The sequence below is a fragment of the Typopeltis vanoorti genome, chromosome 16, assembly GCF_054136105.1.
Source record: "Typopeltis vanoorti isolate ZY-2024b chromosome 16, IOZ_Tvanoo_1.0, whole genome shotgun sequence".
Taxonomy (NCBI): domain Eukaryota; kingdom Metazoa; phylum Arthropoda; class Arachnida; order Uropygi; family Thelyphonidae; genus Typopeltis; species Typopeltis vanoorti.
The window spans coordinates 34793020-34820832 of record NC_143564.1 but is presented as its reverse complement, the minus strand read 5'-3'; the positions used below and the strand labels follow the sequence as shown (position 1 = coordinate 34820832).

General features: G+C 33.6%; 1 protein-coding gene across 4 annotated transcripts in view; it reads left to right on the top strand.

The window, feature by feature from the left end:
* Window positions 1-27813, top strand: part of RhoGAP15B (RhoGAP_ARAP and RA_ARAPs domain-containing protein RhoGAP15B) — a 339597-nt gene that overhangs the window by 144431 nt on the left and 167353 nt on the right. For all 4 annotated transcript variants that reach the window (XM_090405966.1, XM_090405963.1, XM_090405964.1 and 1 more), the window contains exons 8-10: window positions 3507-3584; window positions 16183-16317; window positions 25794-25899. In XM_090405966.1, the coding sequence (XP_090262092.1) occupies window positions 3507-3584; window positions 16183-16317; window positions 25794-25899 (319 nt within the window). The remainder of the gene's footprint in view (window positions 1-3506; window positions 3585-16182; window positions 16318-25793; window positions 25900-27813) is intronic.

Below are 27813 nucleotides of genomic sequence, written 5' to 3'. Positions count from 1 at the left end.
CTGAGTAAATAGACAGACTATAAAAATTGGCAGAAACATTGAAAACATCAACTGCATCCTGAATGGTGAACATACAGAACAAGGAAAACATTTCTGCTATTTAGGCAGTATTTTTACTGAAGATGGTAAATTAAATATGGAAATAGACAACGAATATATTAAAGCTGGTATGGTCAAGGAAGTCAGCTGAATATATTTATATAGAATAAGAAAGAAATTAATCAAAATACTAAATTAGTTGTATACAAGACTGCATTCAAACAAATTTTAACTTATGAATCTGAAAGCTGGGTTAGAAATAAGACACTAGGTCAAAGACTGGAGACCTCTGATATGAGAGTTCTGAGAAAGATTAGTGGATTGAACAAATGATATGGCAATATCATATTAAAAAAGAGGATATTAGGAAAGAACTTGTCATTGTTAGTATTGAGGAATGTGTTAAGCTCGATAATGTTGGAATCTTGACAGATAAACTAAGTTGAGGGAAAATTGTTGGTCAGAAGTTAGTATTGGTGTAAATATTTCATGTAGTACTGTCATAATTATCCTTTACGCCCTCTGAGGAATTTGATGGTGATGATAGGAAAAATAAAATTTTAATTTTTAAATAAAATTAAAAACATTTTTTATAACAAAAATTTAGATAAAGTATTTTAAAAATATCTTTCAAATAAACTTTTAACCATGTACTGTGTAAAAGATAATGAAAATACATTGTAATTATAGAATTGAATATTTACTGCATAAAATGCACATATTTATTATGGAAATATTTTAAGTCATTTGAGTAGTGTTGGCTTTCCTTTATTATCATATGAAGGATCATGTTATTTTGTCTCGGTAAAATATCATGCTTCTTTTGATGTTACACAAGATTTCACCTAGTGATTTCACTGTTATCTACTTTGCAGTAACATTTTCATCTGCTTCACACTTTCTCTTGTTTCTTTGTGTGTATGCTGTTTCTCTATTTGAAAGAGATTGTCACTTAGCTTTTCTGAACTCGAATTCAGTAATTCTCGACTATTAGTTGTATCCATTACCAATATTAGTTACTTTTTCAATAACTATTTGAACTGCATCTCTGAAGTTAGTAAAATCATTTTTACAGTGGTGGTAAAAGATGCTTTCAAACTGCTTGGAAATATATTGCTGGCTGTCACTTCTTCCTATGCTGCAGGAATGTTTTCAGTGGCTGCTTGTGTGTTATATTTTTTTCCAAAATTCTGGTACTGCAATTGCCTTGTCTTTTGTAATTTCAAGGTGTTATACAGAGAAAATAAACCTTGAAAGTTGATCATTGCTTAGTCCATGGGCTGTAATACTGCAGTCATATTTACCAGTAAAAAAACAGCTTTTGCATTTTCATTTAAGTAGCAAAGTACAGAATGACGTCCAGGTGCGTATCTAAAAGCAACAGAGCTTTAACGTAAGATTATTTTTCTTGCAATAGGCTTCAACTGTTGGAAAGCAATAAGATGTAAACCAGTCTTCAAATAGGGTTCTGGTTACCCATGCTTTTTTTAATTCGAATATGCAGTAACTGGCTAGATTCCTTAAAGCCATAGAATTTTGTGTACTATACACAAGCATAGGCTTCAATTTAAAATCACCTTCAGCGTTACCTCCTAATAAAAACATTAGTCATTTGAGACATTATAGAACTTGGGTTGTGATGCTTCATTTGCAGCCAAATAAGTTTGTTGGCGTCCATTTCCAGAACAGGTGCATTTTGTCCACATTAAATATATGTTGATCATCATATTCACTATCCTGAATGATTTTTTTGCCATTATGTAGGAAATTTGATAGCAGCTTCCCCTGTTACTTTAACATTATGCAGTCCTGCTCGCTTTTTTGAAAAATGTTCAAACCACTCTGAACTAGCAGCAGATGTTTCAGTCTTCCTTTAATATTTTTTTCTTTGAGCTTAGTAAAAATGTTAATAGCTTTGCCCTGAATGTGGTCCTTTTGATAATGGAATTATTTTCTTTTTCTTTTTTTTTTTTTATATGCAATCTTCTATCCAAATTGATAAGATTTCTAGCCAAAAGAAGTTGATAAAACTTTATATTCATCTTTACAGTTCAGAATAGTTCTTATCATAGGCTTGCTGCAACCTTTTTTTTGCATGGCTTGTGCACCACTCTTCATGTTTTTTTAATAACTTCAAGTTTTTCATTTAAAGTAAGTAATAACCTTGTCTTTTTTTTTAAATTGCAGTCACTTTGTTTTTTGCTCTTTCATCCATAATTAACAGGGATAGAAAATTAGAATTTTTAAATGTCAGCCTGCATGTGAATTTATTAGTGAGATACAAACAAATAACTTGTGTGCTTATGATGGTTAAATGGAACACAGTGAGGCAGATTATTGTTTATTACCCACCTGATGAACAGTAAATTTAGCATGCAATTTGTATGACTGTTAGTGGGAGACATGCAAGTAACATGTATGCTTCCAACGATTGATGGAACATGCTGAGCTAGTCAGCAGGGAAATGCTTATTGCCTGCCCAACACACGGTACGCTAAGCACGTGATTCATCCTTTTTAATTATCACATAAGAAAAAGATCATGGTTGACTGGAAATCTGCATTCTGTGTAAAGTAAAAGTGGAATATTTTTTTTCAAATCACAGTAACAGAAAACTTCAGTAATCTCACTCACATTGTGCTAGGTTTGGCTGTACTTACATTGTATTCCAACTCTAAAATACAAGAAATCATTATAAGCTTAAATAATTGAAGGTGAATTAGACAGGTGGCAGGGTTTCCTCTCTTAGAAACTAAAAAAAAAAAAAAAATCAGCTAACTCCTTTTTACTCCCATATATATAGGGAGTAGGCAAGGCCATTTTAGCCCTATCTAACTATTGGAGACTGAATGGGCAGTTCAATCTCCATTAGTACTCAATCAGAGATAGCTGGCCCAAGGCTATCACTAATTAAGCGGCACGCAGTGAAGAGAATGGCTCAACAAGTGCCGCCATTTCGTGGTCCCTAACACAATATATTTAATGTCTGAAATAGTGTGGGTTCTACGGTCAATTTTCTTGAGTTTACGGGACGAAAAATGCGAGTTTCCAGGAGAAAAAACCCGCTTGCCCATGCCAGAGATTGACTGACTCGGCAACCAGTCAAAAAAAGGCTTAGAAAAATTTCCTCTAGTCGCTGACTAGACTTGAAATCGAGTCTTCCTTCGTGCAGCCAAGTGTCGTATTGTGCAAACGCCACATCCACTGAACTACACAGGTTCTTAGAAACTCAAGATTTTTTATTTGACTGGTTTCCAAAACATGAAAACCAGCCCAGAGAAGTAATACACTTAACACACACAGTATTCTTATATCCTTAGTTACTTCAGCCCTAATATCAGCCACACCAAAACCTTATATTATGATCGAAAATAGTAACATCCTTTGCAGAATTGCTCTATTTATATATTTATTAACATAGATATAGATTCTTATTTGATATTTAAAAGCATATTCTTTTATTCTAGGTACTACTGATGAAGGAATTTACAGAATAGCTGGGTCATCATCCAAAATTCGAAAACTCTTAGATGCATTTAGCCAGAGTAGGTATCTTGTTGTTGATATTAGTTGCGTGAATCATTTTTCAGAACTTATACAACAACATAAGCAAATCTTCTATTATTATAATGACATTTATATATTTATGTGTCGTAGAACAGTTAGCTTAGTAACGATGCCCTTTAGTTGGACAGACTAAAGTTTGAATCCTATCTACAATATGAAGAACCTTTATAAGGGATTTCCCTTGAAGGCAACTAGTTGGTCTTATATTGGATTTGAAGTACTGAAAAATTGGTTAAAGGTCAAATCCAGCATTGGATGAATAGGAATACGATACTCTGTGGCAGGCAGCATTGGCTTAGCAATTTATTTACATTTTATGATAGTGACAGCAGAATTAGATAAGGGAAATGCTATATCATGATACTGCTAGACTTGGCTAAGGCATTTGGCAAAATACTGAATGGAAAACTATTACAAAAGCTGATGCAAATTGGAATGTGTAAAATTCTTACTTATTTCATTGTAAGATCTTTCTATCTTTTGTAAAATCTTTATCTCTTTTATTCTTTGTTCTCTATATGCTTGTCTTAATACACTTGTGCTTATTGAGCTTATCTCTAACACTAATTATTCTTTTAGTCTCAATATTTTCTCTGGGCCGATCTTTACCTTTAAGAACGATGCTAGTGGTTTAAGGACAAAGGGATTGCTAATGGTCAACACCAATCCCTTTGTTCAATACTGGATCTGATTCCTTTTTCGAATTCAGGGAAAATTTATATTATCCTGCACCACCCTGAATCCTAGATTAACAAAGAGTGTAAAATCAAGGAACCAGAACACAGTTTAGCATACAATCTTACTTCACTATAAATTACTTTTGCAGTCGTAGCCTCTATTAATTAATCTCCCACTGTGGTCTGAATTTTATGAGAAAGTGCAACAGAGAAGAAAATCAGGCAAGTCACCAGTTAAACTTAAAAAGCAAAACATTTAATTTCAATTGAAGCATCTTACACTTTATGAATATACAGTAATAAAATAATCTACAGTTACTAAGGAGTGAGCATTAATTATTCAAACTCTCTATCTTTATCATAACATGCAAAACAAAGAACTTCATATATAGTTTATAATTTCTACTTGATAGATCAAACATACTCTTCTATACTCTTCAAATACTAAGGACATTTGCTAATTGAATCTCTAAGTTAGCTCCTCATGCTCACGCTAATTCTTTCACTAAAAATTCATAATTACTCTACTTTAAAAGTAAAACTTTCTCTAGAGTCCTTCCTATAGTTACAAACTTTCTTCTTATACACAATTACTTATAAAAACATAGACTGTACACAACTGCTGAGGAACTGTTTGGCCACTTCACATATCTCGACTGGACAATCATTTTCGATTCCTGGTTCATTCTGCTTTTTCTGAGGCATTCTTTAAGGGTCCAAGCTGCACTTATCTCCGCCACCAAAAGTAGGTATATGTTGTTCTCTGGTCAACTGGCACAACATCGTAATGATATCTCCGGGACCATCGGAGATTTCCTTCCGCTGGGCTGATTGCTGACCAGTAAACTTTCAGGAATTTCACGGCATGGTTCCCGAGTCTTTGTCTCGAGTCCGCGTCAAAAAGTGGAAGAAGAGAAGGAGCCACGAGGAGGTTCCAACCGTCAGAGCCACGAGTCCAAGAGCATAAGAGAGCTTTTTTAGGTGCTGCAACGACTTTTTAAATCATGCGCTACCGATTTCTTCTACGTCATCGTTTTCTCCTCCCCTTTTTCCGTGTCACCCAGTACTCAGCACCACACACAGAATTCTAGTGTGCTCTTCGGAGTGTGTGTGGGCGGGGGGTGGGTGGATCTGCGTGCTTACCTAAAGAGTGCACGTGTTTAGATTCCGGCCACTTTTACTTAATCGGATTATCTTTTCTCCCAGCAATTTACAATATTTTACATTATAACATAAAGTAGTGAAAATATCCTCAATTTAGTAATACTTTGGTAATTTACAAGAATTTAGTATGTCCAATATATCAATATGTGATTCAATTTGCAAACCCATGTTAAGTCTGTAGGAAACGTTAATTAATTTAATTTTAGTTTCATTCAGAACTTAACAAATGGATGTGAATATGGTGAAGTGAGGAAGTGGAGGAGGTGGGTAGATACCAAAGAATAATAGACGATGGAAGAGTGGAATCTAGCAGAATAAGGATGACCGCTAAAGTGCCATTATGGCTCTGTATTAAGGCCACTCTTCTTTAATTTATATATCAATGATATAGGGAATTATTTAAGTAGAATATTCAGTTCTTTGCTGATGATGCAAAACTGGGGAGAGAAATAGCTGATAAAGACAATATAGATGTCCTATAGGATGATTTAAATAAATTGGCATTGTGGGTGAAGAATAATGGTTGTCAATTTAATGTTCCAAAATGTAAAGTTATATGGATAGTTTGAAAAGATTACATACTGCATATAACATTGATGGTACTGAATTGCAGGAAATTGGTGAGGCTAGGGATAATGGTGGCTAGAGAGTTGATGTTCAGATTGCATATTGCAAAACCTGGCAAAATAGTCCAAAGTATTTGGGTGTTGAAAAACATGCTAACAGGTAAAGATAAGGTTTGGCCACATCTTGACTATATGCATAGATTTGGTCACCTGGTTTTCTTGGGGATCAGGAGGTGGTGAGGATTCAGAGATGAGTGACCAAGCTGGTGAGAAGTCTGTAGAATTGCTCCTTTTGAGGATAGGTTGAAAGTATGGGTTGTACCGTTTGGTTGTTAGTGGAAGAGAGGGGATAAGATAGAAACTTATGAGTATTAAAAGGATTCTATTGACACAAAAGAAATTTTTCAATATGTGATGAATAGAGAGAGAGAACTGGGTATCACCTCTGGAAGTTGTGTAAGATTGTGGTTGGTAAGGGTTTGCGGACGAGATTTTTTGCTTGGAGAGTAGTGAATGAGCCTGCGATGAGTCTTCTGATACCCATATAATAATAATAATATGGAGAGAGCAGGGTTTTTCCTTCAAGGAAGTTGAGGTTATGCATAGTTGACATAGTATTATTTATTTAGCATATGATTAAACTGCTGTGATGCCCACATAGGCAGGTACACATGATCTTATGAAACCAATATGACACTGTTGGTTATAATATAATTCTTGAGTATGTAAATTGTGTGTGTATTCTCCTGGCTGTTCTCTCTGGTTGCAGGATGAAAAACTAGAGTTTCTGGGAAGAACAGCCCTGGCACTTCCATATGAAACCATCTAATTCACTGTCAGTTGAATAGCTATTATAAAGATTCTTCACATCCTAAACAGGATTTGAACCCAGGTCTTTTCATCCAAGGATAATGTTGGAACTGACTGATCTACATAGGCTATTGACATAATAGACTATGCAGACAAGATTTAAATACCCTTTCGGGGCATTAATTAGATTTCTATGAAGCCAGGTGACTCAGCTGATTGGTCACTGATAATAATCAATGATGATTAAAAAATAAATAAATAAAATTAAAAATTGAAGGGTATGTGTATACATATGCTTCAATTTTTTATTGTAATAAAGATAATTTTACATATAATAAAAACTTATATAATTAAACAGTGTAGTTCATAATAATAATGTCCCTGATTTTTGGCATGGAGTGTCCATCGTTAAGGTTGAGATTTGGGCAATGCTGTCTTTAAAGAGGCACTCATATTTGTGGGAATATCTGTGTAGTAATTTGGCATTATTTCGAAGGATCCTGCAGCTAGTATTAGTAATCCCATGTTCTGCTATACCTGATTTATTCCGTTTCCTGGAGGAAATGCAGGAATTGTTTTCAGAAAGGTGCATGGAAACAGATCAGTTTGCTTGTCCAGAGTAGAATAACTTGAATTGCATGGGACTGAATAGACCCCAGGTAGTAGTAGAGATGGAATTTTATCTTTTGGAGATGGTGTCAGTGAGCTATTTGAATTTATAGGTTTGAAAGTTGCAGAAATATTAAACCTCTTTAAGGTACAAGAAATTCGCTCTGAAATGCCTTTTTATGTATGAGATGGTGATTCTGTGCAAGTCTTTTCTTCTAATAGAGGGTGGAGAAAAATGGTTGCTAATCTTTTCTATACGTTTGGTGTGTAACTGTTGAGAATGGTAGTTTCTTTAATTAGAAATTTCTTTTTTTGAAATAGATCAGATGAAGAACAGATAATATGAACTCTGGAAAGACACCATTTAATAACGCCATATTTTTGTGAGGGGTGGTAAGCTGAAGTTTGATGGATATACCTGAAAAGTTTGCATCTATTTGCAAAAAACAGATGTTGATAAGGAACCATCCAGTTCACTTATAAGAACATCAAGGAAAATATGGTTCCATTTGATTCACGTTCCATATTGAAATTGATTCTATGGTGAAGGTTATTGATTTTTGTAAGATGTGTAGTTGTTCACATGAATTATTCTGAATTATTCCAAACAGCAATGACATCATCCATATAGTGAAGGTATACAGTATATTGAAGGTTTTGGATTAATCATTAAAATTTTTTTCTCTTCTGGTTGTTCTAAATAGAAGTTGGCAAGGATGGAAGATATTGGAGAGCCATCTCAATTCATTTGATTTGTTGATAAAGCTTTTCATCCCAGCTAAAATATGCAGAATTCATGATGAACTTGGAGGTCTAGAATATCCAATGGAAACTTAGATGGTAAAAATTCTTGGGTGTCAGTGAGAGGAATTTGTAAAAAGTGAAGCTGTGTTAAAGCTTACTAGTAAATCTGTGGAGTGAAATCTCAAATCTTTAATTGTTGATATAAAGTTGCTTGTATTATTAATATAAAGAAAATTATTATTCTTATTATTATGGGTGTCTCCATGTAGTCAGAAGACTCATCGCAGTCTTATACCCAAAACATTGAAATTTTGTATGTAGGGCTACCTTTGCAATCAACAACTGGATGAAGAGGGTATCTTTTTAATTTTTAACTGTATCTGGATCAACCAAAAATACATCTGATAAAGAGTTAAGTTTATTGACTTTTGGTGGGGTCTCTACCATTAACGAGTAGGTGGTATGATCTCATAGCAATAGATCCATTTATAATCAGAAATGGATGTCATGTATTACTAATACTAGCCAGGGATCCTTTTGGAATGACACCAAATTATTACATATATGTTTTGATAAATATGAGCATCTCTTTAAGTTCTGAATTAAGTTTCATTTTTTTTTTAATCACACACACACACACACACAGTTAAAATTGATCCTAATGATATTGTTTTTTTTTTTTTTTACCTGCCTGTCTGGCATCTGCATATTAGGAGAGATTCGTTCTATGTATACTTTTATTGTTTTTTCATTTTTCAACTGTGTTTGTGTGACTTATACAGATAGTAGATAATGTTACTGTGACATCGCCACCCTAATTGGAAGGTCTGCAGTAGCTTGAAAGAGTTTTTTGTTTGGTCTCTAAAACTGGGTTTTTAAATTATTTAACCCTTAGCCTATCACAGTACTAATTGTACTGTAGATTTACTTACACTTGAGCCTCCGTAGCTCAATCAGTAAAGACGAAGCCTGTGGTCGGAAAGACCTGGATTCAATTGCCATCCATGATGTAAGGAACCTTTATCTGGTCTTTTTTGACTAAAGGTGAGTTAGACGGTCTCATACAGAAGTGGAGGTTTTTATCCCGGAAACTCGAGTTTTTTGTCCCTCAGAACAGGCAAACTGGCCCCCATGAACATGCTCCAGACAAAAATACCTTCCCTCCCCCCTTGTCAGGTTCTGCGACAAATTGGTTGGGATCACGCACATAAGGTCGCATCATGTGAAAAGGTCGATCCAATGGGATAAGGCACAAGAGGAAGAAGAAGTTTTACTTTTTGTTGGTGGGATGCATATTTAAATAAAGGGAAAAAACCTATAATTCTTAAAATTTTCCTTCAAAACAAACAGATGCAAATGTGGTTTGTCTTACCTTTTATATCAAAATAATAGCAGTTTAAATAAGGTATTTGTCTTATTGATAATCATTTTATAAAAAAGACAGTTATGTTAGTATAAAAAATTCAAAAATGTCATATACCCGCATGTACCACATGGTGGTACAAAAGATAGATGTTATCAAGTAGATGCTGTTTAAATCATTCCATAAAGTAGTTCACAAGAGTAGGAAAAAAGACTACTAACCCATGGCAGTATTCTCAGTTTGCTGGTGAAACTTTTTTTTGACAAGTAGCCATAATGAATGATGAATCAAAGAATATCTGCAGGTAAGTCTTGTTGGAGCAATTCCAGTGTCTCATGTCAAGCAGCAGTTCAATCTTTTTTTGACTTGCAAACCCATTTCAACATATTTTTCATCATGAACCACTAAGCCTGTATTCTCTGAAATCAGATAATGAAGAAAAGGGAGTGCAGTTTGTGGATGTATGCATGTATTTGAATGACTGTGGAGTGAGTGAACTGGAGAAACTGTTTCTAGATGGATGTGCAGTGTATAATGCAAGTAAGAGATAAGAAGCAAGAGGTGAAATGAAAGATCAGGAGAGTGGTACGGAAGAGACTGAAGTTCTTGGCAGCAGAAACAGTGCTAATGTGAGAGATGAAGAGAGACAGATAATGGGAATGCAAGAAGAACAAGGAAACAGGAAGCCCGGGTGGTAGGGAGACATAACATAGAGAGAGGCTGGAATTTGGAAGTAGTAGTGAATGTATATATGAGGATGATCAGCATAGAAATGGAGTAGAATAGATGAGGATACGAGTGGGTAGTTAAGACTGAGCAGATATGTGTGGTAAGCAGTGATAAAGGTGAATGGGGAAGGACTGGTGTGGTTTGGAAATCACAGCCAACAAGTGGCTTTGGTAGGACTGGTTATAGATACAAAAGTGAACTGCTGTGTCTTTTACAAATGCGAGGCATATCAGAAATAAGGGAGATGAAATTTCACTGAACTTAATCACTCCAAAATCATTGGAATAAGTGAAACATGGTTGAATAAAGATGATATCCTAATGGAAGGGTACAGAATGCGAGGATAGAAAGGACAAGAAGGGAGGGAGAGTGATGATGATAGCATGAGAATTATGTCCACATAAAGTAGACATGAAAGAGAGAAATAATGTCAATGGTTTTGAGGCAGTGTGTGAGGTCGAGGCTGACAGGAAGAGATATTTAGTTGGATATTGCTATAGGCCAGGGAATGTGGAAGGTAGTGGTGAAGAAATGTATAAGCAACTAGGGTTAGCAAACAAGGGAAGGGTGATTTTAATATGGTGGTATAGATTGGAAAGAAGAGATAGCATTTGAGAATAAGAAAAATGAATTCCTTGAGTTCTTGAGAGACAACTATCTCAAGCAGTAGGTAAAGGAAAGCATGCAACCATCGAGAGTTTTAGATCTGATCTTTTCAGCAGAGGATGTATTTCACACTTCCTTCTAGTTGATGAGAGGGATCATGAAGTGATCACCTGGGTTTTGGCTAGCCATTTGAAGACTTTTGTGAGGAAAGGATATATGTGGAAGTACAAGGCTGGTGATTATGACAAGCTTAAGAAACAGTTTGGAGCTGTAGCATGGAATGAAGATAAGGAAATAAATGCGGGGTACTTAAGGGTCCAAGCTATATAACTGAGAAGAGACCTCCACATAGCCTTTAAAGGAATGCAGAAAACCGATTGGGGCTTTTGACCTAATGTCTAATCCTCACCTTCTCTTGGTGCACCCTGTTAGGTATCTACCTGGATACTGAACGAATGAGGATGGGCTGGCAATTTGGGATTTAGCCGACCAAATTGTATTTTTATTGGCTTAAACCAAAATAAAAAATGATGGTACAACGTGACAGAATTTCATGCTGGCTGGGGCGTTGCGTAATTAAACAAGGCCCCCGTTGTTTTAGCCAGGGAACCAAGGCGAACAACGAAAAGTCAGCTACTGGAACAAATCTGAAAACCCACCCCCAACTCAACATTACCAGAGTTCAAGATCGGTACTATCGACATAAGAAGCCTGAATGCAAAGAAATGGAGATAGCTGAGGAATTGGATAAGTACCAGATCAACATAATAGGGGTGACTGAAACAAAAAAGACCAAAACTGGCGAGATCTTTCTGAGCAATAAATACAAAATGTTATATTCAGGCAATAACAATCAAGGAAAAGAAGGAGTAGCCATAGTATTCAACACAAAATACGAGGCTAATCTTCTTGAATGGCAGTCAGTCTCAAGTAGAGTGATGTGGGCAAATATGAGAATGGGGAACTGGATGATGAGACTTATTTGTGCCTGTGGTCCTACAGAAGGTTCTACTAAGGTAGAAGTAGAGGAAGTTTTTGAAGCTTTAGAGAAAGCAACTGACAATGAAAAAGGAAAAGTTGACCCTTTTTGGGGATCTAAATAGCAGAGTAGGAAATGATTGTCAGACCTACAAAAATATATTGGGAAAATTTGGAGAAAATTGCAATGCACAAATAGTATAAAGAGCAAGCCAGGAGAGATTCAGTTGGTAAGTTTTTTTTTATATGTTCAAGTAGAAAGAATGATTATGGTAAGATGATGTTAATGAATGAAAGTGTGAGATTGGTAACATTTGCAGAGGGCATAGTTGAGGTATTCATTGAGCAATTCATCAGAGTGTTTCATCCTCAGTGTGAAATCAACAACTCAAGTGTTGATGACATCACTAAGGGAATGTTACAAGGAATTAGCATCAGCCTTGGACTAAATCTTAACAAGAGTCTTGCAACAGCTCAAGTTCCAAAGGAGTCAAATGAAGGCAAAATTATTCCACTCTACACAGCAACTTATAGGCTGGAGTTGTAGTTAAGGTATTAGGAAGATTAGTGAGAGACAGGATTCAAAAGTGGGTTGATAACAGTGGTATTCTTTGTGATTGTTAGTATGAGTTTGTTAAAGGTACGTCATGTTTTGTCAACTTGCTGATGTACTATATTTCCTTCACAAGGGAGGCATATACAGTGGTATATTTTAATTTTGCAGAAGCTTTTGATAGAGTGCCACACCACATGTTGGTCACTGAACTGAAGCAAATGGGATTGGATGATAGACTAGCAAGTTGGATAGGTGAATGGATGTCAGGTAGGTATCAGCAAGTTGTGTATAGATGGCACTATCTCGAAAGAGGAGTCACTAGTGGTGTGCTTCAAGGGTCAATTTTAGGACCATTGTTACTTAATTTGTATATTAATGATATTGGGAGAGGTTTAACTGGTGATACACAACTATTTACAGATTATGCAAAACTGGAGAGAGTTATGAGGAATCAAGCGGATGTCATGGCCTTGAAGGAGGACTTGAATAGATTATATGAGTGGGCAGCAGTATGGAACTGTTAGCTCAAGGTTACAAAGTGTAAGGTTCTGAAATTTGGTAGGCAACAAAGAGATATATGAAGTATATAATTGGCAGGAAAATTTTTGAAGCAGGTGGAGGAAATGAAACCTTAGAGTGGTGATGGACAAGGATCTGAAGTTCAGAGGTCACATTGCACAAGTTGTGAAGACATCATATCAGATTATGGCAATGTGTGGAGAACCTTAACTTGTAGAAATAAAGAGATTCTGGTTTCATTGTATAAGGCCGTGATCAAGCCTATGGATTATAGGCCTGATCAATTAGTCCACTGATTTTCATGGTGATGAGGATATATTGGAGAGGGTTTAGTAAAGACTAAGGTCATAACTGGTCTTTGGGTTGCAAGATGGAAGGAATGCAGTTTGCAAAGCCTTGTGAATAGTAGGAAGAGAGGGGGGGGGGATACAATTAGGACATAAGTTAGTAAAGAGTTGTTACCAGATGGAAGAAATTTTTCATAGAATGGGAGAAGGGGGAAGAACAAAAAGACATATCTGAAAGTTGTATAAGGAGGGTATAAACAGGGGGTCATAAGGAGCAGGTTCTTTGCATGGAGAGTGGTTGGCGAGTGGAATACATTCCCCGGCATTGTGATGAATGCTGATACATTGAATGAGTTTAAAGCACGTTTGTGTGTAACAGTGTTTGCCTCCCACGATGAGTCTTTTAATTCCATTGATGTCTGGTGTTAATAATAATGATTTTGCATTTTTATTATGAGATATTTTCCATACTACATTTTTATGAGCAATATGCCTAATAATATAAAATTGATATGAGAATGGAAAAAAAAAAATAGTATGGATACTGTCTTTGGGGAATGAAAGGATTTGTTTATAATTATATAACCTAAGATTATAAACTAATTATGAGCAATATACATAATAAAATCCTTAAACATATACATGGTTATAAATCAAAATGTAGTATACTGTTGGTAGTTTAATATTATTGTTGAACTTGTTTTGCAAACAAAGTATAGCAATAATGAGGGTTCTAGTTTATCTGTCTTCAATGGAAGACAGAGCTTTATATGTCATTTGCCATCAAGTCTGTTTCAGTATTTTGACTTCAATGAGATGCAAGATGAAAAAAACCTCTCTTGCATATATAGATAGTGGAAAACAGCAAAAGGATTTTCACTGCTTTCTCACTAACTGTTTATTTTTTTTTAATCCAAGCCAAAAATGTATAAGATTTTCAGTCTTGAATAAGCTTTGAAGTTCAAGTAATATTGATATACCAAAAGAATTTTTTTTTGTCAGTTTCTAGTCATCGGACTTTGCCACAAGAAACTTGTCAAATGGATTATGAAACGAGTTCATATTTATTGATGTTTGTGTAAAATACATTGTCAAAGTAACTTATAAGAACTTGAGATGCTCTTTAATTTTTAACAACATAGTTCTGCCCATTTTCACTGAAGTGTCAATTACTGTAGTCACTTTAGTCAGTAAAGTTAGCAAAAATTAATTTTTTTCTTTTCATTATGCTTTCCGTATAGTCTTGAATAGTGAAACTCTTCTGATTGTGCATTTAATGATAAATTCAATTGATTTATCTTTGAAAAAATATCTGACAAATAAGCTAAACTTTAAAGCCTTATTTGGTCTGTTATACACTGACTGAGAAGATAGGATTAATACTCAAAGAAAACAATTCTTAAATAAATGTGTAACTATTTTGCCATGTGACAACCATCTAATATCTGTGTGTTAAAAGGGTTATAAGGTTGCTCTCCAATTCTTTATATAAAAAAAAAAGTAAAAAACTTGGAATTTGATGGCCTTGACCTTACAAAGTTAACTGTTTTGATGGCATTTTGACAAGTTCTAGTGTTGAGAGTGTGTGTCTCATTACTAGGGCTTGTCTATGAATGCTGCAATGCACCCATGAGATATTAACATTCTTCATGCAAGTAATATGGCTCACAAATTTTCTTGTCATTCAGTTTGCTCCATTACAAATTTCACATCACAATGACCATTTGGTTTGTTTTTCTTCAAAATACTAGTTAAATTAAAAGTGACTTCATTACGAGTAGTATACCCTCTTAAAGGACAACAAAACAGCACATTTTCCTTCACTTTACCTTCATTTAATTAACATGCAAATCCAACCAAAATGGTTAGATTAGAAATCTCTGTGTGTGTGTGGGGGGATTGAGAATATATTTTTATTTTGTGTATGTAATCCTGCCAATTGCACCATTAGTAAATTACTCCCTCCATTCCAAGTGTGATTAACTCTTAAAAACATCTGAAACTAAACTACAACTCTCATAGTGATTCATATCTTAGAATATTATATATAGAACTTAACGTCATAATTATCCTTAATAACCAATTAACTCATTAAACCCATTAAGAGATTGAGTCTTTAGACTCCTTTATAACCCACAGAAAAATCTTTACAAAAAAAAAAAAAAAGGCATCGAATACATTTTGTCCACAAGAGAAACTCTTTGTTGTCCACAACTTCTTTTCAATCACATAATTTAGCAGTTCTTATCCTTTTTTGGATAAAACGCCTTCTACAGAACTTTCATTCCTTCTTTAATTCATGCAAGAGAGAAAACTTATACAGAAAGTACTACCTATATGACATAAATCATCCAAATTCTTCCCTAAAATTGTAGAAACTGAAGAAAATCATATCTTGGCTTCATCCAAAAGAGTTTGGATAATCTGATTCACCTTCTCTATGAAAGGCACAAGATTCGTTGAATAAATTACTAAAACCATATCACTGGTTTTGCCTATTTGGTATGAATTTATATGTGAAAGTTTCATTGTTCAACAACTTTTAAGACTGAGAATCCTAAATAAACTTTACTGGGCCCATTTCTGTGTGAACAGAAGAGCAATAAAGGTCCTTTCAGTTTTTCTAAATGAATCCTATATGGATTAATTACTACTAAAAACTTCACTTCTCTTTTGAATTAGCCTTCATATATTGAAGACACAGAGACTCCACAATTTTCATTTTGCTTTTCAGTCACACTTACTTTATGTAGTGCCTGCATGCACATATCATCAATGTGTAACCCTTACTACCAGAATATATCGAAGCCTATCATACACATATATTCAGGAATTCATTCCAGTATTTATTATAGCTTTTACATTTTTTATTATTCTTGAAAAATCACTTAAGTTAAAGCATTTAAATTCCATAAATTTTTTGAGCCAGAAATTAATCTTGCTTTATTAATGTTTTTTTAATCCCTAGATGCTTGGTCAGTCCACTTAAAATACGATGAATACTCTACACACGATGTTGCTACAGCACTGAAACGATACTTAAGAAATTTACCTGAGTGTTTACTCACTGAAAAACTGTATGTTCTTTGGATAGGAGCAAATGGTAAGTTTTATAAATAAACAAATAAAATTAATTAATAAAGGAAAACAAAATTAAATCCACAGTACAAAATTGTAAATTTAGCACTCGGCTAACTTGAAATGCTTCGTGTGATCAGATTTTTGCATTAGTATGCTTATTACAGCTATGCTTTGTTATAATTACAATTTTTCATCATTATCTGGATTAGCTTGATCTAGGCCCTTAATTGTGGTGCCTATTATTAAATCATGGTTTTATACCATTATTATCACTTCAGTTTTATAAATATATTAATGTGCAGAAACATAACTTGGCAGATAAGTTTTTAAACCTTAATATAGTGGCAATTTTAATTGTACCTTCTTCCATTGAACTTCCTTTCCATCAAGAATCATGCCATTAATTACAGTAGTGAATAAATTAATTCGAACAAGCCAAATTTTCATCAAGTTTTTAGTTTTCATTTGGTTTTTGTTTCAGTTCACACTAATTTTCAGTTTTGGTTTTAGTTCACTATTTTGGTTGAGTGCTGCTTGTTTCTACAATGTTTATTAATAGTGTTGTGTGTTTTTAATAGTGTAAACAAGTTGACATTCATAATGTTTTATTGGTCAGTCCACTTAAAATACGATGAATACTCTACACACGATGTTGCTACAGCACTGAAACGATACTTAAGAAATTTACCTGAGTGTTGACTCACTGAAAAACTGTATGTTCTTTGGATAGGAACAAATGGTAAGTTTTATAAATAAACAAATAAAATTAATTAATAAAGGAAAACAAAAAATTTGTGTATTTATAAAATGGATACATCAACTAGAAAGCATTCAAAAATATGTACTCTTTCTCATCAAAGACAAACTGCCAATGAGTATGGTTTGGGTTTGGGTACTGTTAATGTGATTTTAAAGAGGTTTAGGGAGACTAGTACTTCTCCTGCCAGAAAAGGGAAATGTGGGTGAAAAAGGAAAAATACACTTACTCAAAATTATTTACTAGTTAGGAAAAGCGAAATGAATCTAAGATTGTCTACCAAATCTAAAGACTTGGCAGCTAGTGGGATTAATATTTCTGACATGACAGTCTGTCAAAGATTGTTGGAAGCAGGGAGGACTGCCCACAGATCAAAAAAGAAACAACTGTTGACAAAGGCTGTGCAGAAAAAGAGGCTCCAGTGTTAAAAATTGTACAAAGAGGACTTGTTGGAAGAAAGTCATATTCTCAGATGAAAGCCATTTCTTTGTCCAAGGAGAGAGAGTACCCTATTTGCAATTCAGCAGCTGAGAAGACTTCTCAACAATCTCCTAAACACAGCAAAAAAGATGTGGGGTTGTTTTACACATGATGGTCCAGGATCACTGGTATGATGAAAAGCAGAGAATACATAAAAAATATTGGGGAAAAAGACTAGTCCCACAGATCCAAAAAGACAAAGCATTCATCTTCTAACAAGATCTCGCTCCATGCTACACTGAAAAAAAGTTAAGAGTTCCTCAAAAATCACATCCAATTGTTTCAGTGGCCAAGTAAATCTCCTGACATTAACCCAATAGAAAATTGGTGTGCCATTGTTAAAAAGAGATTTGGAAAATCAAATTGTGATACAAAGGATAACTTAATACAATCCATTCTAAAAGTATGGTTTTGAGATGCAGAAATAAGAAAAATGTGTTCTGCATTGACAGAATCCATGCCTAAGCAAATTAATGAATTTATTAAGAACAGAGGAGCACATAAATTATTAGGTAAAGTTGGAGTTTAATTTTTATTATTTTCTTGCAAAATTAAAATTTTTCTTTAAAATGTGAGTGTTCGGATTAATTTGTTCACTACTGTATAAAGCTAAATTCCTGTGATTTCGTCCTTAAGATCATGTTTTTCTTTCGCATAGATCTTGTTTTATAACTGCTTTTTTCTTGTATATTGGCATCAAACAATGTACAAGCTAATTCCAACAGTATCAAGTTCTTTCTGATATTTAATTTTTAATGTTTTATATATTGATGTCATCAATTCACTCCTATACTTTTTCTCAGGACTATCACACCTGGTTTCTTGTACCTGCTTTATTTCTAACCAAACTCTCAGATCTGTAGGTTAAACTGCTTTGAAGATTGTATTTGTATATCAATTAGCTTAGTATTTGGACTAATTTCTCTCCTATTTCAAAAAATTATTCACATAGCTCCCACATTCTCAGTTTTGCTTATTCTACTGTTCTATTCTAAAAATTGTGCTTGAATGGCTGAAATATTTTACTTATTCTGTAGAATATCCAGTGAGAATGCAAGTGATATTTTTATGTAATCATGGGTATTTTCATCCCCCTTCCCCCAACTTTTATTGCTGGTTTTCATAACCAATGTTATAGCAGTTATTCAATTTGTCACAAATTTATTTAAGAGATAGAATGTTAATGTTATTGCAATCTGTAAAGACCTGAGTTCAATATCTCAGTTTGGAAATTATGTTCAATGCTGCTTTTCTTCATAATGCAATACATATAGATGATGAATAACAGTGGAGGATAGCATATGCCCTTGTGTTACACCTGATTTTACATTAGTCTTCTTGTAGCCTTCAGTTCTGACTGCTGACTTAGAACTTTAGTATATAGGCCATGTGTATTTTGTTTTGTATAATTTTCCATTTATACCACACAGTGGTACTGTTTTTGAACAATTTTTCTCTTGTCACCTAATAATTTTCTACATATACAAAATTTAAATACAGGTCTCTGTGATATTCCTGTAATTTTTCACCTGTTTGTCTGAAAGTAAGTCTTATACATCCTTGAACATCATTAGGAACCAACTTTGATCTCTTTTATTTGAAAGGTGGCTGCCAAATTTGTAGCATTAACTCATAATGAAAAAATTAGAGCAATTTGAAAATAGAGAAAAATGATGAAAGTGAATTAACATTTTCAGGAGTTAAATCTTTAATATCAAATATATGTAAATTTGGAATGTAGTTATTACTACATTCCAAATTTAGAAAACTTATTTAACCCACTTGAACTAATATGAAGATTTGCAACAGAGAGCTTTCTTTGTAAACATTCAAGTTTGCCTTACTGGAGGACTTGAATAGATTGCATGAATGGGCAGGTAAATGGGACTGTCAGTTCAATGTTGCAAAGTGTAAGATTTTGAAATTTGGTAAGCAACAATGGGAAAGAAAGTATACACTTGGTGGAAACTTTAAAGGAAGTAGAGGAGATGAGAGATCTAGGAGTGATGGTGGACAAGGACCTGAAATTCAGGGGCCACATTGCACAAGTTGTGAAGACATCACATCGAATAATGGCAATGATGCAGAGAACCCTGACATGCAGAAATAAAAAGGTTATGATGCCATTGTATAAAGCGTTGATCAGGCCTCATATGGATTATTGTGTGCAGATTAGGTCATTGGGTTTTCATGGTGATGAGGATATGTTAGAAAAGGGCCCAGAGAAGATTCACAAAGGTGGTTGGTGGTTTTTTTAATGTGGGGTATGAAGACAGATTGAGAGAATATGAATTGCAAAGCTAGTGAATAGAAGAATGAGGGGGGGGGGGTATATGATCAAGACATAATCTAGTCAGGGGGTTGTTATTAAGATGACATGGAAGAGATTTTTCATAGAATGGGAGAGAGGGGTAGAACAAGAGGCCATTCCTGTAAACTGTATATGGAGGATGTGAGCAGAGGAGTAGGCTCTTTACATGGAGAGTGGTTGGTGAGTGGAATACATTGCCTGAGTGTGTTGTGAATGTAGAGATATTGAATCAATTAAGGCATAGTTGGATGAGCTTTGTGTGCAATAGTGTGTACCTTCCATGATGAGTCTAATTATAAAGAGATTTTTGATCTCTGTTACCAGTTCTTTTAAAGAGGGGGATTATTTATTTATTATCAATCCTCATTTGTTATGAGATTTTCTCTATAAAGGGGATGTTAACATTTTGTTAAATTTGTTAGGATTTTAGCCATTAGTTAGAATGAACTTTTCCTCATAAATGAACAAATATTCATTTATGAGGAATTCCTGGTTAACAATGTCATATTGAAACACTAGCTAACAGAGAATAGCACATCTGTTGTCTGTATGCATAAGTGTCCTGTATGGTGTGCAAGAAAGGGTGCTTGGGTGGGGTGGGTATGTTACTGAATTGTTTGGAAAGGCAGGACGAGGTGTGGGAACCTTTTAAGCATTGGAAGACCATATATCACTTCATGGATTTCTCATAAGGCTGTATGCACACTTCATATATAATCAATTTTGCTACAGTTATTAAGAGGTCATATGCATACAGTATGAATATCGATATTACAAAATTAAAATCTATTAAAATTCTCAAAAGTGTTTTATTTATTTACGAAAAATTAATAATTCAAGAATGACATTCTACAAACTAAACATCTCAGTGGTTAATAAAACACCTTTTATTATATTCTAGGAATGCAAGCTTTATGTTATTTAACTAAATGGTACATAACTTAATGACTTATTTGAGATTTTGTATTGCTGTATAAGAAGTGGATATTTGGTTTGACTGTAATCATGTAGTTCCGCATGTCCCATTCTTCATTAAATATTCCGTTTTCTTCCTTAATTGTTCTTTTCTTTTTGTTTAGCATATTTGGGATATCAAATTAAATATTTTTTTAAAAAATTAATAAATGATCTAAAAACTTTTGCTCATTCAGCTTCTAAAATTACAATACATGTGTGACAGCACTGCAATATAGAAATGCACAGACAAAACTAAACCATTTTTTAAATCAAGCTGGCAAATTGTACTAAGCACTCATAGTGGCATCTAGTGACAAATTAATATAATAATAGTGCATTTAACCATTGAGCAATGGTTAACCCATTTCCTGCCAGATTTTTTTTTAAATTATTTTCTTGAATGAAGTAATGTTTTTTGCATGTAAACAAATATGGGATATCTAATTTTATAATATACAAAGTAAAAATATGATTTTTATTGATTTAAAAAAAATCCCCATTTGGGGATCACGGTACATGACATGCAAATAATTATATCATTATTTTATAAATGCCATTGAACAACACAGTCTACTTGTAACTCGACATCACGCTTTACACATTGTTTCCTAACATTTTTCTTACAGACCACACATTTTCTTTGTTTTCCATCTAATGTTCTCTCTCTAAATAATGCCCTGCAGGATTTTTTCTGACGTGTTCTGGTACACGCTTCTGTGAATTCACACTGTAGGATGGCCTTCCACTTTTTTGGGGATCAGATTGAGAGTGTATATTCAAGTAGGACCTCGCAACCATTCTTCTGAAATCCAATAGTGGCATTTTTCCAGCACTGCAGTATATGACATAAGCATTGACTATAGTCATATCCACTGTATTAGTGAAAATTGGAAAATACCATTTCTTGCCTCTAATTTTTATTCGATACTTTTGTATATTCCAGTCAAGCTTATCAACACTGCCCATGTACTCATTGTAATTTGCAATAGCACTAGGCTGCGGAATTATCACTTGTTTCTTCTCACCTCTAGACCATCTTGACACTCGTCCCAATGGTAGAACAACGGTATCTGTTTCAGAATTACTTAGTTTGCCTTCATAGATTTCTGCGTTATAGATACCCGGTCTCTGCGCAACACATAGCCCATTGCTTGAAACCGAATAGAATGGGCTTGCCCCTAATAAATTGCTTTAGATAATGGTGACCATAATAATGCACCATTTGTTCATCAATACTAATATTATGGGAAAATACTCCAAATTGCATAAAATTCTTATTCAGCTCATCAACAATTGGTCGAATTTTGAATAATTTGTCCCTGTTTCCATTTATTATTGGTATATCTGTATTGTCACTAAAATGCAGATTTCTCTTTATTTCAATGTACCGATTTTTCGGCATACATTTTCTTACAATTCCTATATTTATGTCTTCTTCTGACCAATACATCTGCTCTTGGGGTAGAGAGTGATATCCAGTTAAAAGTAATATTCCCAAGAATTTCTTGAAGCAGTCTGCCGAGAACATAAATTGGTGACGATTATTTTGAGCTGCATAAGATATACTATGCTGTACGATATGGTCTACTGGATTATCTATAAAGAACATTTCAAAAATTTCTACTGGGTTTTTATCTTTTACTCTTCCTATCATGTTTATTTTACGTTGCTTGCATTCTTCTTCACCATCAGTAGAAATATTGAATGATGCTCTTTTTCGATTCCAATCCGATATGGGTTTTTCCTTTTTAGGTTTCTTATTTCTTGGAACTACACTCTCTTCATTACATTTTGCACCATGAATTTCTATTGAACCTGGAACATCATTTGTAACGGTATCTTCAAGAATATTGTCATCTATATCTTTCAAATCTGAAACATCATCCACTCTATCCGGTGGTAGTTACACTATATCAATAGTACTATCAAGATTTTCATCATCTGTCAAATCAAGTTCATTGTCCCAATATTCTTCAAGTTCTCTTAGCGTTAAAAACCTTTTGCTATTCATGATTATGCTGAAAAATAAATTGAATAACTATAAAAATATTCTTAAGAGTAATAAATGTCATAGAAGTAATAAAAAATCGCAATCTCGGTATTCATAAGATAATATTTGATATAAGTCGAAATGGTAAATCATTTTACATTACACTAGCCGTGGGCCCCAAATGGGGATCATCATATTTTTCAGCTTATCAAGTAATGAAATTTGAAACTTGCTCAATTTTCATACTATGTTATTGATAACACATATGCACATAACCTCCATAATGGAAAATGATTTATTTCAACATAAAATATGAGATTTTCAATCATCATCATCATCAAATAGGCATATGTGAAAAAAGTGTCACTTACCGGCAAAACTTTGAATCAATATCATTTATTACACGTATAATCAAACTAAAAACTTTCACTACATACATTGAGAGCAGACTTTGATCTACACACATAACCTTAAAAATATTCAAAAAGTTTAAAATTAGTGGTGCCAACATAAAAAATATTGCTGATCCCCAAATGGGGATCATGGAAGTTAATGGGTTAAGGATGAAATGCCAACCAAGTCCATAGAACAATGGATAGATTGATAATAACAGTTGATTTTTTACCATTGTGATTTAAAAATAACTATTTTTAAAGTATAATTAATTAAAATGCACATTGTTTGAGAATGTATAATTTGTAAATGATGAAGATATATAATTGACAAAATATGAGAAAGGGTTGCAGGTTCCTCATCCCAGGGCTAGACTATGTTTTCTTTTTCTGTGGTAAATGGATTCTGGGTTGTTGTCTTCATTACCTCAATGGACTATTGAGGTAATGAAGGACTGTACCTAGCATGTTTGAGCTGTGTGGCCAATAGAACAAGTTTTTTTCTTAACTGAATAATCTCAAATAAGTAGGTGGCTGTGTAGTTTTTCACAAAATGCTCCATGCAGAAATTGACTAGGTCAAGGGAGCTTGTAGCAGTGTCTTCTGTTTTTTTTTTTGTATATTGTTTTTGCTAGTGAAGTAACAAGCCTGAATGGTGTTGAGCATAGAGATAATTTACCATACCTTGGGATGTTTCCCAAGGTATGGTAAATTATCTCCCCAGAGGTATATACGAAGGTATTTAGCGGAGAAAATATGTTCTTCATTAATCCTGTTTTTGATGACAGCATGATCGCATTCTGTGGTTCATACTGTGTGCATTAAAAGTTCAAAGTCAAATAGTTTGAACCATGCAGTCCTCTTCGCTAAATTTCAGAATTATTCAAATTTATATCATAAGAGTCTCCTCATTGATTGTTTCTCTACCTGTGCATGTATCTATATATGTTTAATTGTGGTTTAGTCAAAAGTTGTGACAGATATACAGGTTCTATGCATGCAGATAATATTTTTTTAACAGTTGTGTTGATTGGTTATTAACAAATCTTGATGTGCAATCTGATGATTATTAATATTAAACATTGTGAGTATATTTTTTGGACACTGACTTAATTTTAGAATAAGATTACACTGGGTTTTTTTGGACCAATAAATTTAATGAAAAATTATGTCAACAAGTTTGAAGAAGCCAAACAGCCCGGTTGGGTGAAACTTGTTGGCATAATTTATCATTAAATTTATTGGTCAAAAAAACCCCAATACGATCTTATTCTAAAATTAATATTAAACGTGTTTAATTAAAATAAAATCAGAATCAAATATTTGTAATGAAGGTAATAAGTGTGAGCCATTAATTTATAACTCAAATGTTTAAAAAAAAAAAAATCATAATTATTCCTGTTTGAATGAAATAATATAATTCTTCTCAAACTGATTTTTTCTTGAAAGGGAAAACATCAGTGTTACTAAAAATTAAAGATACCAAGAAATTATGCACTTGGTTTAATCCTTTATCCAAGTGTAAGCAAACAAAGTTTGTGCCTGAAATATTTTCAGGGCTGGGGCAACTCGTATATAGAAGCTGATGACTTAAGTGATCAAGTGATGTTGAAACAAACTGTGATATCAAACTGTTTAGGATTACTTTATTACAATACAAATGGTGCATAATTCTTTTATATATAAAAAGGTATGGTCTCTAGAATTCATACCTTCCTTGACATACACTAATCTGAAAGAGAGAGAATTATAGCTTTCTATAGACTAGAGAAGGTTGATTTGTTTCTGTATTTTAGATAATGCATGTATCTAGAAGGGGACGGTGTTAATTTTTATGGCTATTTTACCTATTTTTGTTTAGCAGTACCCCTTTTATGATGTCATTGGTTTTTTACTCAATTTTTAGGGAATTACTGATGTTTTAAAGATATAGATATATGAAGAATATAAGGAAGGAATAATTTTGGACATACCTTTGTAGGATGTTCCTGGTTGTCTTATTGAGCAGCTTCTATCATCTGGCAATATTACTGAAGTATCACTGAAAGGACAGGAGGGGGGGGGGGGTTGGAAATGTGGAGATGGGGAGATATAGGAGAATTGTGGGTAAGAAATGAGGTATGTGAAATTTAAAACCCGGGTTTTAAGGGTGGGCAGTGAATTCTTTGGGAAGAAGGTGAAAGATAGAAATTTTTGGGGAAAGGAGAAGGATAGGACATAATGAAACAAGATTAGGGGTAGGAATAACAGGGTGTGAGTCGTTTCGAGTGTGTGTCATCTTTGGAGCTTGTGGGAAAAGTGTTTTTGTCTTGGGTGTATCTGTGTTGTTTTCTATTGGTCAAAGTTGTGACCTAAGTTTTATGTTTTGGAGCTTCCACCTCTCAGAGATTATATAGGAGCAGTGAACAACCTGTTGGTCAGAAAGCAGATGGGCTGACCACTGAGCCATCCAAACTAGTAATGATCTTTAGTATTTCGGCACTTTATTTAAATTCATTGTGCTAAACTTCATACTCATCTTTGACAGTGTGAGAGGATGCATACAATTTGCATATTTTTCAGAAATAATACGACAACAGTGCTTAAAGCAAAAAATTTGCATTCTTTTTAGATATTGAGAATCAAGAGGAAAGGCTGAAAATGCTAAAAGAGTTACTTCATAAACTTCCAGAAGTAAATTACCAAACATTAAAAAAATTAATCGGCCATCTTTCAAGGTATGTCAATTTTTGTGTTTCTTTTAATATTGTTATTTTATAAAAACAAATTTATATGTAAGTAGCTAAGGTTGTTTTGAAATATGATGCACTCATGCAATGTGTGCATAAGCGCATCAAAATATATAAGGGGCTATTTTTTTCTTTTCTGAAATAGTCTGTAAAAATGTTAAGGAATACATCATAGATATAGAAACATAATAAGAAAATTCAAAATTCTAGTGTTTTCTTTCAAAAATTAAAGCTGTGTTAATAAAATAAGCTTAAATTTTTACTTATGTTTTCTGTTATTCATGCATTCTTATCATACTTAGTTAATTCTTTTTTTATTGTAAAATTAAATTTCAGATAGATACAAGAATCTTGAATGTATTTTAATTCTTTACTGATTACTAAAGTCACACCTCACTCCTTAATAACAGTGTGTAGCAAGTAAATGGAAAGGATAAAAGGAAATGAGAAACTATCAGCTTTGAATTTAAGCATATTTGGGATAAACTATGAATGTTTCAAAAATTTTGTATAAAGTGGTCTCACCATTTATACAAATCTCACAATTTATACAAATTTGAAAAATTTGTATAAATGATAATACAAATTTTAAAAAATGATAATAGTACAATTATGTACTATTATCAATAGTTCATAATTGAAAAATGATAATAGTACAATTATGTACTATTATCAATAGTTCATAATTGAAAAATGATAATAGTACAATTATGTGTTGGGGAAGGGACAGATAAGAGAAAATTAGTGATATATATTTTGAATGAATTGCACATGGTGGTTTCTAGTAATATTGTTGGCCAGGAACAATTCACCACTATTGCTCCTGGCCTATTTGGCCAGGAGCAATAGTGGTGAATAAGATTAGGTGTAATTGGTGTTGCAAGTTTAATTTCACGTGATTACTGTGAAACTTACATAAATAAATAATCTAAACAGAAGATAATATTATGAAAAGTAACTACATTTAAAATTTAAGTATTGGGGGGGAGGCAAAAATTGTATTTCAGCATGTGATGTGTCATAAAATTACCATGTAGTTGGCAATTATAGGCCTGAATAACTAATGCTATGAGAGGTCAGTAGGTCATGTCTCTTAATTGTGTTTTTCTGGCCAATTCTCCAGGATGAAAATCCTGTTTCTGGGGGGTGGGTGATAAAAAGGCATTTAACAATAAAAGAACACTATTAACATTTTTGATATTCATATAATGCATGTTAACTCATGTTCAGTTTAAAAGCCATTTTATAAAGGTTCTTCACATCCTTAGATGGAATTAAGACCCACCAAAAGAGTGTCATGATTACTGACTAAGCTACACATGTTTACTAGTGTAGAAAGGAATGTAATATGAAAAGAGCAAAGCAGAATGATTAGCAAATAAAGTTTTTTGTATTGTGGTCATTATTTTTAAATATGGATTAAGATAGCTTAACTAGTCACTTTTATAATCGGTTCTACATGTGACCTAATTTAATCAACATTTAATAGGTTAATGTTGATTAAACATTAACATCATGATTCAGATCATATCATCATCACTATTTCCTCAAGGGAGTGGGGGTATGGGGTACCATGGCTGTTCCATGAAATTACAGTTTGTTATTACTAGTTCTTTAGGAGATACTTGTGCCATGAGATTTCTTTAATTCACATGAATTAAAGAAATTATGCATTTAAAACACATAAGGAATTAACTAATAATATTTATTTATATGAAACTATATATTTTAGTCTCAATATTACAGACCATCATCAATATCAGTGTGAGTTTCAAATCAATGCATTGTCCATATTCTAGCTTGTAATTAACTATTGCTGCCACTGGTGGTGATTTGTAATATTCAGGCAGAAATATATGACTTCATATAATCATCATCATCAAATTCCTGCCATGTACCCTC